At 42.4% G+C, this 15531-nt stretch overlaps 1 protein-coding gene and 1 long non-coding RNA gene across 2 annotated transcripts; one reads left to right on the top strand and one right to left on the bottom strand.

Moving 5' to 3' along the window:
• Nucleotides 1-1001: 1001 nt before the first annotated feature.
• On the bottom strand, nucleotides 1002-14204 carry apcdd1l (adenomatosis polyposis coli down-regulated 1-like). Its single transcript, XM_023414016.2, has 4 exons — nucleotides 13790-14204; nucleotides 4936-5119; nucleotides 3154-3673; nucleotides 1002-2610 (listed from the first exon to the last, which is right to left on the bottom strand). Exons 1-4 carry the CDS (start codon nucleotides 13866-13868, stop codon nucleotides 1837-1839), a joined length of 1557 nt encoding a protein of 518 aa, XP_023269784.1. The 5' UTR covers nucleotides 13869-14204; the 3' UTR covers nucleotides 1002-1836.
• Nucleotides 5059-7290, top strand: LOC147818704 (uncharacterized). The gene is made up of 2 exons (XR_015437717.1): nucleotides 5059-5146; nucleotides 6790-7290. It is a non-coding gene; the product is annotated as an uncharacterized LOC147818704 (long non-coding RNA).
• Nucleotides 14205-15531: the final 1327 nt, after the last annotated feature.

The raw sequence follows: 15531 nt of genomic DNA, 5'->3' as shown, positions 1-15531 counted from the left end.
GCTTCTTGAAACAAAACAGCAGCTTTGGGACAAATCATAAGTAAGGTTTCATTTTTATTTGGGTCAGTCGGTTGGTCCAGATTATATTACTTAGATAATATTGTTTAGATTGTAATTACGAAAGACTGAAAAATTGACTCCATGTCAACATCTGTGGTGTAATTCTGAGTTGGAGATATTGGGAATGTGTCAAGTGTCAAGAAAACACTGGTAAAGGGCTGTGATATTGCTGGCAGTTACATTCAATAAAATCTGTAATAAAATTAATTCAGCTACTTTTGAAGGGGCTATACACAGTTTGTTTATATCTGGTTTTACTTGAGAACAAATCACTCCAAATAACACCACAAAAGTAGCTACAGTAATTTAGGCTGTTTAAATGATATGACTACAAGGCTAACAGTGTGGCTAACCATCTTGGAATAATATGCAAACATTTCCAGATGGAATAACAGTAGGTTTTCCAATTCCTCCCAGTCTGCCCAACAGTGGGTGAATCTGCTTTATACCTGCTAAATATCGGCATGTTAGCATTGCCACTGTGAGCATGTTACCACACTGATGTTAGCATTTAGCTCAAAGCCCTGATGTGCTTGGATCCTGCGCCTCACAAAGCAGCTAACTGTAACTGGGTGTGATAGGACCCACATGCAGCACAACTAAACAGATAGATAGTTGGAATTGAGCTCTATTGTAATACCAGCAGAGAGAACACACACAGGTGGGTATGAGGAGTCGAGGATGGGGGAGGATGGTCATGGGCAAGCAGAGTTGAAAACAGAAAGTCAGTCTGGGGATAATCGCTGGAAAGTCAAGCATGACGCTGAGAACAATCTGGCAAGGAGCGAGTGAACCGGGGATGTATATATAATGGTCTGATTGGGGATCGACTGCAGCTGGGGGCAACAGGTGAAGACAGTGAAGCTGATTAGGAGGTGTGGCAGAGTGGAGAGTGAGAAATCGGCATAGTCTTGTTTTAAAGACTAATTGAACACAAGATGTCATGAAAAGCCATTTTTAATACACATACGTGCAAAATAATCACTTATTCAAAGGCGAAACTAACTAAAATATTAGACCAACATCTGTCTTTTTTAATCAAAAAGTACAGTATAAATGGTTAAAATAAATATTTGTCTGATTTGTTTAGATTGACTGCTGATAGAAAAGCAGACTAATGCACTTGCTTTGAAGGACGGACAGAGATAAAGCAACATTTCACACCACAGTGGCATTAGACTAATCAAGCTGGTAGCTGCAGACAACACATTTTCTACTTTCTGGTTTCTTTACTTTCCAGTATGTTGATAAAAAATGTTCTGTACAAAGTGCATTAGTTTTACTGCATCTTGGTGAATAGTCCACTGGAATGTCCATGGCATTCATTTTGATGTGGAAATAAGTGATCCACATTCCAGCACTGATTTGTTGTAAAAACAACAACACGCTGTGAAAACAGCGTTTACCCAGAAATGAGAAAAGTATTGATCTGTGAAGTGAGAGCATCTATTTGAACATTATACACAAGGAAGATTGTTTAAAAGAATATATTTTTACATGCTGAAATGATGGCGCTTGAATATGTTGGTGGTTTATATACAGATTAGTTTTAGGCGGAATTGTGACTGAAGTTAAGAGTCAAAGTGAAGTGAACCCACGGGCAGCATCTGAAGGCCAGATATCGAAAATTACTGAACTCTCCTGAATGTCTCATGATATTTCTTGACCATCACACATGTGGTCGTCATCATATGGAGAGTGAACGTAAGCTGCCAGAAAAACAATGTCCATCACTGACTTCAGCTGTGTAACAGATTTCATTTGTGAACAATGTCTCTAATAAACACAGAACAAGCTGCACAGCACAGATCCAAACACCAGGAACACCAGCTGTGCCAGTCTCTCTGTCCCATTGGCTACTAACTGGACTTGCTTGCTGTTAAATCCTGTTTCATAGCGATGTGAGGGCTGTGTCTCCCCCCCGCCGCATAGCACCATGGGGGCTTGAAAGGAAGTGGGCCTCCTCTGCGGTCTGTCAGGACTGGACCCATCAGTCGGCCTCTCACCAATGAACAGCAGCGGGTGTTTCTTGTGGTCCAGCTCAGTCTTGAAGAGCTCGTACTCCTTATGTGGCAGCTTGATCCCCAGCACCGTGCACCCGTCTGTGGGGGTCAGGTCCTGCTCCACCCCGACCTTCCAGCCTCCAGCCCGACCACACTTTCCTGGCCTGGTCCCGTTCAGCAGCTTGGCTGTGGGCTCCTCCACGGCTGTGACTCTCACTTTCGTGACCTTGAAGACAAACTCAGTGGCTCCTGAGACCTTGGCGGAGGGGTTTCCCTGAGCGTAGTGGCCCGAGGCTCTCAGGGTGAACGTGGGTTGAGAGCAGGCAGGGTCCGAGTAGTGCCGGTAGATGCCTTCCCATGCGTGCTGGTCAGGGTCAAAGGTGAAGTCTCGGGTGAGGAAGAGGACAGTGGGACGGGTTTCACAGTGCTGGCTGACCCAGCGGCCGGCCAGAGACAGAGAAGCTGCAGAGCTGCGGGGCAACACCGGGGGGCGCTGCTCTGAGGAGCGGTACACCAGCGCACACACAGGGCAGGGGTGGATGTGATGCTGCAGAAAGGGAGGGAGAGGTGAGACAGTGGGTTTTAGGGCCTAATCTAATTTTCATTATCACTCAAGTTGTTATTTGATATTAATATTAGTATTAATCTTTTTGATAAATTGCTTCATCTCATATAAAATGTCAGGATGATAAATCTCAAGCTCAAGGGACTGTCTCTAAATGGTTTATTATGTTCAGGCAAAAATCCTGTATTATTACTACATACACTGTATGTAGTATTATTATTTATTATTTAAAGCTGAAATGATTAGTCAATCAAATGATTAATTGATTGGTTAATCGACTGAAACTTTATCAGCAACAGTTTTGATTATTAATTGTTTATCTTATGCTTGAACAATCATTTGATGGTTTCAGCTTTTCAGATGTTAGGATTTTCTGTGTTAATTTGTCATTATGATAGTAATGAATGAACTGAATTTGGGAGTACACAGTATAAGATGTTGTTAATACCTCTGCTTGTTCTTGTATTCAGTCTTTTAGTCAAATAAATACACAAATAAAAAAACAATACATCATATATGTCTCACCATGGCGTTCTGCAGTGGCTGCTGGTACCCTGTCGGTCTGTATTGAGTTCTCTGAGTCCAGTCAGTGTTGATATCCCCTAAAAACAGCTCCTGGATCTTCCCTCCATTGTTGTGGTGCTGCGTCTCCACCCGAACCAGACCCATCTCCATCATGGAGAAGCCCAGTGCTGCCAGACACCCTCTCCCTGCCCGCGTGTTGTACAGCTCATACAGCTTCCCCGGCGCCACCCGACCTAGGGTCAGACCCACACAGGTCGGTGGCAGCCTGGAGGCCAGCCTCTGCTTGGCCACCAGGCTGTGAACCATGATGCCCACCTTGCTGAGGTGGTGTTCAGCTTCGGTGCCTCCACGGGTGATCCAGGAGGCCTGGCGCAGACGAAGCTTTCCCCTGATCATCAGGGTGTAGGCCGGGTCCTCACAGCTGCTGTCGGTGTAGTAGTGCTGCAGGGCCTGGAAGTGACGGCTGGGGTGAAAGGTGTAGGAGCGGGTGAGGAACTCTGGACCAGGCCGAACTTCACATCTGAGCACAGAGGGATAGAAATGGTTAAAAGCAGGTAGTTAGATGTTTGAGTTTTAAACTGTTGCTTGGACAAAACAAGACATCTGTAATGTCAGCCTGTACTGTGGGAAATGATTGTGGGTATTTTGTGTTATTTTCAGACATCTTATGGAGAAAATGTTTAATTGATTAATTGAGAAAATAACTGGCCAGTCATCACCATCGATAATGAAAATAATCAGTAGTTGCAGTCCAACTCAGCACAGCCCTCCGAAGCAAAAAAAACACTCTTTGGCTACCATGTTGGAAACCCATATTACCTGTGCCAACAAAACGCTTCTCCTTGCCAGTTATCAAAGCACCTTCATATCAAGCCAGCATCACCAAGCACATGTTAGCCAGGGACTGAGCTTTGCTTGGCCACCAAGACATACTTTTGACGTGCCTAAGCAAACAATCTATGACAGCTGCTCAGGTTTAATCCAAATCTTTTAATAGTGTTTGTAACTGAAACCAAATCCTTTCAGTGTTTTGGCCTGATAATTAAGAGTTATGATATTGCAACACCAGCATCATGCTGCACTTTTTATTTATTTATTTTTTATCATGTCAAAACATACGGCTCCTAGTCTCAAGTCAAGTCAAGTCCTTAAGGGAGTCAATTCCAAGTGTTGTGTCGTCTTCATTTGTGTGACTTAAGTCTGACTCAAGTCAAAGTCTAAAGCTCTGGCCACATCTGCCTCAATTAAAATGCTGGAAAATAATGACTTTGATAAAAAGTGATATTAATCTACTCGAAGTTTAATAGTTAAAAAAGACACTATATATGAATAGATGAGGTAAAAGTAATTGTGATATTATAGCAGTGTACAGACAGGTGACATATTTAAGGAAAAAAATAAAATAAAGTGCCTCATGCTCCTTGGCATCGATCTTCCAAATCTGTGTGACTGGAGGAATGAACGTTACTCTTCCAAAATATTTTCCCCATATTTGATGATGGCGGAGGAGAGCGCTGTCCAACATATTTGTCCAAATTCACAGATTTAGGTTGACATCTGGTATTTGTGAAGGTCATAGCATGTGATTCACATAATTTTCATGCTACAAGCCATTTAGTGACCCCTTAATGCTTTCTATGGAAGCATCTGCACTAATCTAATCAGTTTCATATTTGACTTATTCACCTGTCTGCTTCTTAAAGTGATCTAAAAATGCATGAATTGAAACTGGATAATCTTGTATAGGCGCATTGTTGGTACAACAACTCCATGAAACCTCACCTTGTTGACACCCATGTGCCATCCAGTCTTGGGGGGATATCTGCTGTGATTCTCACTCTGTCCTGTAGGTGGCGGTACTGACAGTGAGGAGCCCACTGCAGGCTCTCACTGAGGTTGGAGGAGGAAGTGAAGGAGGCTGTGGGCACCTCCCAAAGTTTGCTCCCTGCCCCCGCCACAAACACAGCTACAGAGGAAAAGAAAGTCAAAAACAGTGAGTAAATAATCACAGGCTTCATTTAGATTTCCAGGCTGATTAAGGGTGGACGTGGGAAACAGGAAAACCCAAAAATATGCAGTTCAGAGATGATTATCAGCTTCCTTCATCAGAAAATGAAAGGAACAAGTAAAAAGCCATAGGGGAACATTCACATCTTCTGTCTGTTACATATAAACACAATTCTGGTTGACTGCAGGCTGTAATTTTAGTAAATTTTCCATGTAATGAGCGTTGAGTCTGTGCTATAGGAAACATACATTGCAGTGAATCAGGTTGGCCATAGTGCAGACAGTTTTGGCTTGTCACTTCAATCGGCCTGCAGCTGCAACACACACACTTTGTTTTGGGGTTTTCCTTGGAAGCAGGAGGTGTGTGTTTGTGTGTGTGTGTGTGTGTGTGTAGGTGAGTGTGTGTAGGTGAGTGTACACTCTTTGTACAGTAAATATGCATTTCTGCCATTGAGAGGAATCAGTGGGTCACAGTAGGTCACTGACAGCAGCAGCCGACCAAGCCAAAACACATCTGTTGAAAATTTGACTCAAAAAACACTTATGATGATGAATGTTCTCGCTTGAGTATAACATTGATCGATCTGGCGTGTGCACATCTGCAGTCTGTCTGCCCGTCATTGGTCATAACCGGCTGCACTTTTTGCTCAATCCACAGAGATGTGTGCGTTGGCAACATGGCGAGGCCGAGCGCTCCGATCTGGTTCCAGACCAGACGAGGGCAAGAAGATTTTCTGATTGGATTCATGGTTGCAAAATGAGGAAACCCACTGGGGTCTGTGTGAGCAAATTTGTGTGTGCATTTTTGTGTGTGTGTGTGTGTATGTGTGTGTGTGTGTGAAAATTATTGCTTCAGTTTCATCCTCCCAAAACAAATGTCAAAAAGCAAAGGGGGATGAGTTTTTACAGATGCCTCCATCTCCTGTTTTCTCTCTGACTTTTTCTCTTGTTTTCATCTTGTACTTTTTTACGCTTTCCTTCCTTCATTTAAACTTTGGTTTTTGTATGGATTATACACATCAAATATAATGTGTTTAATAGTGAGCTTTAGAGGTGCTTGTAGACAAAAAAGCCAGGCTGGCTGTTTCCACCTGTTTGCAGTCTTTATGCTAAAATAATCCAGCCAGCTTCTGAATTTGGGCTTCTCATCTGATTCTCCGCCATAAGAGTATTTCCTCAAATGTCAAACTTTTGCTTTAAATCAGCCAGAGCTGCAACAATTTGTGTATAATGGATTAATTATTTCATTTTTCAGGCAAAAATGACAAATGTTGTCTGGTTCCAGCTGTTTTTCTTTGGTTTTGGACTGCTGGTTGGACAAAACAAGCAGATTGAATTCATCACCTTGGTCACTGAGAAATTGTAAATACTGTGTATTCACCATTTTTAATGAACTAATCATGAAAAAAACAAACAGTAGATTAATCAATAATGAAATTACTCATTAGTTGCAGCCGTAAAGTCCGGGTTTCCAGCTTGCTTTTCCCCCTGTTTCCTTCTCTCTTATTCCCTCATGCTCTCTCTTATCCCTGCAGCTCTTGCATTCCTTCTCTCACTTTCTAAACTTTCCCGGGACAGACAGCTTTATGGGTGTAATCTCACTCCACTTCTCTCTCTCTTTGACTTTAGATGCACATGGGGAGCACATCACCTGTCGAGCCTGCAGTTGAGCAGCGAGTGAGCTGTGGATCAGTTTGTTCACTTCTGACTGAGCAGATGGCGCAGAGGGAAAATGAGGACTCCTGAATGGAAAGTGTGTGACACGGACTTGCCGCTGGATTTTTCTGTGAAAGGCTCCAAAATGGTGGCTGACTGATCAGCGTTTATTAACCTTGTTAGTGTCAGATGGAGGATATTTTTTGTTCCCCTCACTCTTGGAATGCGTCCCATATGCTGACCACAACCACAGACATGTGTGCAGCTCAGTCATTTCCAAGCATCCTTCCACCTGATACACACACACATGGACACACACGCACAAGCACATATGTACAGTTTGGATTGTTTGAACTATACAGTCACAGACCAGATTTAAGCTCAAGGCACATCTCTCCCCCTTTGAGTCTATTTGTTGATATGATTAATACCTCTTTTTCCTGTCACTGGCACTGAAACATGTTTGCAATTTTCCCCACGCAGTGATGTGTTTGTTTATGCTCCATGTCACTGCAGCTGGCGAGGGAACCCGGTCACTCGGACCCAGCTGCGCTCCCACAGGAAAACTCGGAGCAGAAATACTAATCAGGATTAATTAATTTCCACTGCTCCTTACAAGTCATTCAGTCGGCCTGTTTTGTGTTATCCCGCCTTTGTAGCTGCATGCAACATGTTGCCTAAGTGGTTACAATGAATGAACAGAGGGGCTTGAGTCACAGTATGTGATGTGGAGTCATTTGGGCTGCTATATTTGAGTTTCTGTTTTTGCCAGAGCATTTCTATAGAGTGATTCTTGAGGTCACTTGTCATTCAGCCCCTCTCCCTCTCTTGGATCTCATTCCAGTTGGGCATATGGTTGCATTTACTAAAAGAGTTCTCATAAAAGCAGAGCTTAGTAAAACAAAATTGCTCATCGTGGGGTTTTAACTATTCCTCTACAAAAGAGCCTATTCCAACCACAAGTGAGGCGATGTTGTAATACATATGATAATATCCAACCCCCATCTCAATTTGGAGGAGTTGGGGGACTATTTTAGTTGATTCACTTCCTACATAGGCAGTCAAATATCATTAGTTTTACCCTGAAATGGTTCCCACTGATTTATTTTTCCACTATGGCCCCTAAAACATCCCCCCGATGCAGTCTGCACCTCCCTGTCACTGTGTAGTGCGCAGTGCATCTAAAATAGATTTTATGTTTTGTTTTTGCGAATGAAACTCAACCCTGATATGAATAGTTGCATTTAACTTTACGATGCATTGTACAGTATATACAGTGTGTGTAGAATTCAGGTTTGCCTAGAAAATATAACAAAACAAAATGCATTTTATTATAAATCTGAAGGTGACAAATATGAAAGCTCACTGACATCAACTGTCACACTGTCTCATAACTACTGCAATCGATTAATTTATTAATCAATAGTCTGAAAATTGATTGCCATTTTATTTTGATAATCAATTAACTGTTTAAATAATTTTCAAGCACCATTTGTCAAACACCTGATGGTCCCAGCTTCTGAAATATCAGTTACATTCCAGTAAATTCATCATATTTCAAACAAAACAAGACAATTAATGACATAGTTTTGGGCTGTAAGAAATTGTGATGGGAACTTTCCCCTTTTTTGATGTTTTATTGACCAAACAATTGATTTAAACAATTGATTTATTGAGAAATCATTGCAGTTGAGAAATAGTTGACAGATTAATTGAGAATAAAAACAGTTCCTGGTTTTGGCCCTAAATCAAAGATCCTTTTACTCAGGTTTTAAATGTTACTAATCTTTGGCACCCGAAAAAGGTCAAGGGTCAACACCTAGTATGTTAATAGTTTGCTAAAGCATCAGAACCAGTAAATCTTTACAGGCTATTTCCCCATTTACTAGAATGGGACACAAACAAATGGATGTGCATGTGTCACTTGGATTGCCTTAACGACACACAGAGAGTTTACAATCAACTGTGATGGCCCCCCCTCCCCATTTGTCCACATTCTACAATTCTGCCACAAGGGGTCAGTGCAGCAGCCTGTGACCTGCGTGTGGTCTGGACGGTCGGTCTGTCATCACCACCAACTCTGCCGCAGCCACTGGCCTTCACTTCATCCGACTGATGACCGGCCAAAGTAATCTACCTGCCTTTGAGTTCCCATATTCATCCTGTTTCCACTGACACAAACGCACGCACGCACGTTCACAAAAACACACTGCACACATTGATTTACAGTAGACTGCAGAAGGGATACCATTTATGAAGGACCTCCAGGCTGCACTCTGTTTGTTTGTTTGCATTTGTGATTACGGTTTGGCAGCCGTCGGTCTCCTCTCTCATGTCTCATCCACAGTGCCAAAGTCAAAATAGAGTTTTATGTACTTCTTTATTTGGAGCTATCCTGTAAAAACAAGAACAAGATCCGGGCACTTTTGATTCAGGGCTTGTGGAGGGAATCAAGCGCTTGACGTTTAAGTCAACCCAATGCCTCATTCATTAGAGAGAGACACCTTTGTCTGCTTCGTAGCTACTTCTATTGAGGCTTTTAATGGAGAATAACTAAACCTGCCAAAGTGGAGGCAGTGGAGGTGAAAGAAAATCTATTTTGTCCCAGGGAAAATGTTGTTGGTGCACTGAGTTGATGGCAAAGCCCTCCATGTTCCGGTATTTTAACTACTTCCTCATGTGTTTCCTACTTTTTTACTGCATCCTCATCCCATTTCTTTCAGTGTGGCTACCCCCTGTGTACTGTAAAGCCAGTGCTGCGGGACAAAACCCTCCAAACTGTCCCCGAATTCGCCCGTGCCCTCCTGGCCCACCTCCCCCTCCCCTCATGAAAAAGCCATGATGTTTACGGCTCATTTCTCCTGGATGGATTTCAGATTCCTCCCCTTCTTTTTTTTCTGTCTTTGTTTTTTTTTTCTCTCTCTCTCACTCTCTCTCTCTGTCTGTGAGTGGTTGAAGAGGTGAATGAAGTTGGTCAGGGGGGTGGGGGTGGGAGGGTGAGGCGTCTTCATGTGCTGCAATGACAAGTGATGTGCACAAGTGTGTTTTTGTGTGTGCGAGCAGAAATATTAAATGCTACAGTAGCTCAGAGGTTTCACATATTTAGGTGACTGCTGGACATTATTCACAGTTCACAGCTGCTTTTTCAGTCTCTCCGAGTCGCTGAGCTGTCCTCCAGATCTCGGATAGGTGTTATATCAGTGATTCCCAACTTTCTTTTGGCTTGTGTGACCTTACAATGAAAGAGTGTCTCTTTGCTACCCCTCATCACAAGTTGCATAGTTGTATGAATTATGGGCAGTGAGTGACAAAGAGTATTTTTCCCCTCTAAACATCTCATATTGTTTCATTTCAATAGCTGCTACAGGCCAAAAGAAGCAGAACTAATCAACATTTTGAAAGAAAACACCAAAGTTTAGAGAAAAGTCAAGATAAAAAAAAAAAAACATATTTATGGGGCAAAGGTTAGCTTTTTCTTTTTTCTGTCATATTCATCATCTGACAATCCCTCATTTATCTTATGACTCCATTTAATGTGAATAATTGTCACAGGCCGAGGCTAAACAATTCAATTCAACAATTCAACATTTAGCAAGAAAAAAGAGCAAAGTTTAGCAAAAAGTCCAAATAATAAATTGAAAATTGTTTTTTTTTTCCGTATCCAGTCTTTATGTCACTACCACTCAACTTCATCTTTTAACCCTGAAGACGGGTCCCTAGCCCAAAGTTCAGAACCATAGTTATAAGATATCTTGATTGGTTTTCTAATGGGGGAAGCTCCCACCACCCACATATTGATGGATTTCTTCTATCATCAATTTTGGAGAATTATCCATCATCCCTCATGATATATGACCAGCTCCATATCCTGTGTAATTGTCTGATTTTTTTTTCTACTCAGAGAAGGTCAGCATGCAGAAACACAGGATATAAATATCTCACTGCTGACCACAGCAAGAAACAACTTCTTACAGTGGAAACAGCCACACTGCACTGTGCTACTATTGCATGTTATTCTTAGTCTTTTTTTTGTTTTATTAAGATAAAGTTAACCACAATGGGACTATTCAAATTATTTCCCTCTTCTTCAGGCCTGTTTTATTGTCATGCAGTAGCTACGTATATATTGAAAAAACACCTATTATGAATCAGAGTTGAAAATGTTACACAGGGTTAGGGTTAGGGTTAGGGCTAACCCTAACATATAGAAAACAAGATGATATGATTTAACGAGAAGCCAGTCTGATGTTTGAACCATGTAGTGTCCATTAACACAGTGAATGACCACGTGCAGCTCATCGTCAACTGAGGGTTTACCAACCAAATGTTTTGGTTGAAACTAACCCCCTCATCACAACCTCCAGCCCTGCCCCGAGCTAACACGTCTCACTGCAGAAGGAATTAGCTAATAACCCTCAAACAAACTTTCAGTAAAGCCCCCTTTACATTTGATGATTAAAAGAAGAATAATCAGCATCTGTTTTGATAATTGATTCATCGTTTCAGTCATTTCGAAATTTTCGGATATTTTTTCATAGACTAAGGGATTCATTGAAAAAAATAAGCGGAAGATTAAACAGGGAAGAAAAATAACTGTTAGTTATGCCTCGCTGCTGCTGTAGCCTGCCTCTTTCTCTTCTCCTTCTCTCCACCCTTGTCGCCAAAGTCAGGCGAAGGTCAGGTTGATTTAGAGGTTTTTCAAAGAACATGAGGTCTGTTGTGTTTTTCTAACCCTCAGTCCCCCTTCCCCTTTTCGAGCTTAAACCCCAGTGTTTCATAGCGGTCTCCCGGACGAGGAGTATCCCTCCATCCTCGGGGCAATGCATGGTAGACTACTGTTGTCTTTTCATCACAGTGTAAGCTGGTTAATCTAGCGGCCTCATTTATTTAGACAAGGGATCTACAGGGGTTTGCCCAGTGGACGCTGCTGCCAGTTCCACTGTGGTTAGCGAACTCTGGCTCCTGCTCACAAGGCAACAACGGCACAGATGGTCCCGCTGCATTTCACACCCTCACCATGAAGAGAAGGGCTGCCACATCGAGCCAACACATCCAGCTATCCCACCATTTTCTCATCTTTGTTATTTGCTGCGTTACTAGTTCATATAACGTTCAAAGAAAACAATTTCCGCTGTTATTAAAACTTGAACGTTGGCCTTCATCTTTGATTTTTGAGCTATCAGACACGAGAGAGGATCCCTCATTATAATAGCACCTGACATGCATTGTGGTGTCTCTTCTCTGTGGACGGCTGTGGCAGTCAAGCTGTAGATAGCGGAAGAGGGGAAGTTGATGGTCCATTGATGCTTTGGAGCTGAGATTACATCAATTTCACCTTAATCCAAAAGCTCGGTTTGGAGACGTTTTTGGAGATCCGGTCGGCATCGGTTTCACATAGTTTCAAGTTTAAACGGGACTGTTATTGGCCAAAACAGGAATATTGCATCCAAGGTTTAATTTAAATGAATAGGATCTAAGGTTGGATTACAAATTATTCCCATCCGGTTCAGTTCAGTTCAGTTTAGATCTTTATTGACACACATGAGGAAATTCTTCTGTCCAAGGATACACCAGACCTTATCCAAATATTTACTATAAAGTCTCGTCCATACAGAAAAATTGGTCACTTTTATCTTGAACATAGGAGACAGCAATTTAAAGGTAGGTTCAGGAAAGAGCTTTTCAAAGGTCCACCTCAATATGGAGTCAGTATTGTGGAGCCATCTCATAGTCAGTGTGATTTAACAGAGATGAGATGAGAAGCTTTCTTTTTTGTGGCAGAGCAATGACGTTACACCTGTCAAAATCCATCTGAACACAGATTTTGTGGTCCAAACAATTCCACTTTGATATCAATGACCCCTTAAATTAATTTCAAATCAGTTTTCAGCTCTGTTTGAACTGTCTGTTTGGGGCCAATGACTCAACCTCTCCTGTCTCCTCTACTACACTTCAGCGGTGAAAGAGTTCACAGATACCAGTCTGCCACTGAAGCAGCTACAGCAAGGATAGAGGGAGGGGAGGAGGTTGGCATTGAGTTGCCGGAGGATGATTATAACCGGGCAGATGCCTCCTCCTGTCTGTCTCCTGCCGCCCATCACCCTAACCAGCCCTGATGGCCAAAACGCTGGACTTCCGCGATCGGGGCCGTGGCGGCTGGACAATCAGCTCTGCACAGCAGCCTGAGGTAGGGTCAGTAATGGCTGTCTCCTGTTATTCTAACCATTAACATAATGGCAACATTAGTTCCAGGGCCACGCTTCCCTGCTCCTAGGGAACCATTGTTTAATGGCACCAGCCAGAGCAGAGCTGCTTTTTAAGACTCCTCCACCGGCCACAGACGCTTTGAAGACACTCAGAGGAGCAGAGGCGGAAAACAGACTGGCTATTCATAATGTCAGCACAGGTTGTGTTTTTTATTTTTCAAAGTGCTGATCCACATGTTAAACTTTGGAAATTGTTTGAATTGTGACAAATTACATAATAACTTCCTTGTAATTATGACTTTGTCTGTTATAATCTCTTCCTTTTTTGTGTCTGTGTCCTGCCATGTGTTCTTTAAGCTAAATCCCCAAGTGTTCAGCTGATTTCTCACATGAGAGAGCATTTATCTCATTGTTTTCATACTGGAAAAGCTTTGGAGCACAGGGGGAAATCTGCTGCAATCTTTTAAGATCAGATTCTAACGCCAAGATTTACACTTCAAATTTTCTTACACTTCAGACAATAACAAAGCAACACCAGTGTCAATTTAAGCTTTTCTTAAGATTATCTTTTAAACAACATCAAAATTTAGATCAAAATCTGGGTAAAAAAATGAGGCTTTAAGTTTAATCAGACAAAATCTCCAACCTGTTCCCTGGACAGAAATCTGTGGATTCATGGGAGGAATTAAACATTAACTAAATATTCACAAAGCCGTTTCGACAGGTGGAATACACACTGCCATCCTGCAGACAGTGGCTGAACTCACCTTGCCACAGCAGCCAGGCTCCCCTCAACAGGTGACAGAAACGTCCGTTTGACATGTTTCCTGCTTCCGCACACTTCATTCACGCGCTCTGCTCTGAAAACAAACTTTGATCCCTGGGAAATCCGAGAAACAGAGAGGCTCCTGTCAACAAGAGACGATCAGGTGGGATATCACCATGACAGGAGTGCATATATAATATGTCCAGTTATCCCTCAGATGAAACTTTGGTCTCCTGTTCAGGCAGCAGGGACTTTTTTTTTCTTCTTCTTCTCCTCTTCTTCTCTTTCTACCTCCACCTCTTGGCTTCCATGGTCTGATAAGAAAGTCCTCAGTTGGAACCGCTCGCCTCATGCAACTTCTCCACACTGGTGCTTCCCTTCAGTTGGCGAGAGGGAGAGTAAATGCTCTCTCTCTCTCTCTCTCTCCCTCTCTCTTTCTGTCTCTGCCTTTCTCCACCCCACCCCCCCCAATCCCCCCACCTCTCTCTCAATCACACACTGCTGGGTCACTACTGTGCAGCACTGTGGATCTGTTCCACTCGATGCATGTGCAGCATGTGTGTGTGCGTGCATGAGAGCAGAGAGTATTTTGTGTGTGTGTGTGTGTGTGTGTTCAGTCCTGTCTGGCTCTTATAGTTGTGAGCTGAGAGGAGGGAGTAGAGGCAGAGAGAGAGAGAGAGAGCAAGATGGAGGGAGGGCAGAGATGGAGAAAGTTTTAGAGTGTGTGTCTGTGTTTTTTTGGGCATGTGTGTGGAGGAGGGGGTTTGACCCTCAAACTTCCTAAAGTGAAGGCTCTGGGGAGCTTTTAGAGCAAGGTGCAAAAGGGCAGCGGTGGATAGGAGTTAACACTGCAGCCACTAAATAAAACTTTTCCTGACTGACCGTACCCTCGCATGTTGACAGGTTTGTTTTTAATTGGTCCAGTTGTGAGATATTTGTCTCTGAGATTTCTGCCTCCACCCTGACATAATGGACTTGAATGAAATTAAAATACAAAATAACAACCACAAATCTGGGTGCACACAGTGGCTAATCCAAGTAAAATAAGTAGAACCAATAAAATAAGAGAAAAAAAGGAACAAAAAGGAGGCACATAGTATAAATAAAATACCACATAATTACAACATTAATGAGACCAAATCTCATAAAACTTCCCTTGGTAATTTGAACCAATCAGCAAAAACAGTCTTTTTCTGACTGAGAACAATGATTTTTTTTTTTTTTCAAACTTGTAGTCTTCAGACTTCATACAGCTCCCTCCAGAGCCACAAAAGGCTTTATACAACTTTTCACATATGCAGTAAAACTCCCCACGACCTGTAAACACACTTTGATGTGTGAATTTGGAGGGGTTCCCTTTTAATTATCCCTCCTGTCCATGCTGACTATGATGATATTTCAATGAAAGCCACGTGGGGCAAAATCTACAGCCCTCACTTTGACAATTTAGACAATTCAAGTGGGTGTTTTCCAAAGATACAATCGTTTTAGTACCAAATTCCCTGTTTGTGTTACAACCACAGCCAGCACGGGAAGTCAAATGGAAATATTTTCTGTCTTGTGCCTCACTTCATACACATTTCCCCCAAAAAATTCAGCATGACTTATTGGGCCCTTGGAAACTTTGGGATCTTCTCTAGATTTTAAAATAAACTTCTCTTGGAGTGAACGATGCTTGGATGCACAGCATGAGTTTGTATTGGGACTGAAGAAGCTAAAAAGAGTCAACAGCAACATGTCTAA

Source organism: Seriola lalandi, unplaced genomic scaffold (assembly GCF_002814215.2).
Source record: "Seriola lalandi dorsalis isolate HSWRI2012SDOR001 ecotype SW California unplaced genomic scaffold, Sedor1 jcf7180002054520, whole genome shotgun sequence".
Classification (NCBI taxonomy): Eukaryota; Metazoa; Chordata; class Actinopteri; order Carangiformes; family Carangidae; genus Seriola; species Seriola lalandi.
The sequence above is the reverse complement of the archived record's forward strand: the minus strand, read 5'-3'. Positions and strand labels throughout refer to the sequence as shown.

Coding starts and splice junctions, on each gene's coding strand:
- apcdd1l (XM_023414016.2), bottom strand. CDS start 13,868: ATGAAGTGTGCGGAAGCAGGAAACATGTCAAACGGACGTTTCTGTCAC. Junction 3,674..4,935: donor GGCACATGGGTGTCAACAAG/GTGAGGTTTCAT, acceptor CTCTGTGCTCAG/ATGTGAAGTTCGGCCTGGTC. Junction 2,611..3,153: donor AGCCACTGCAGAACGCCATG/GTGAGACATATA, acceptor CCCTTTCTGCAG/CATCACATCCACCCCTGCCC.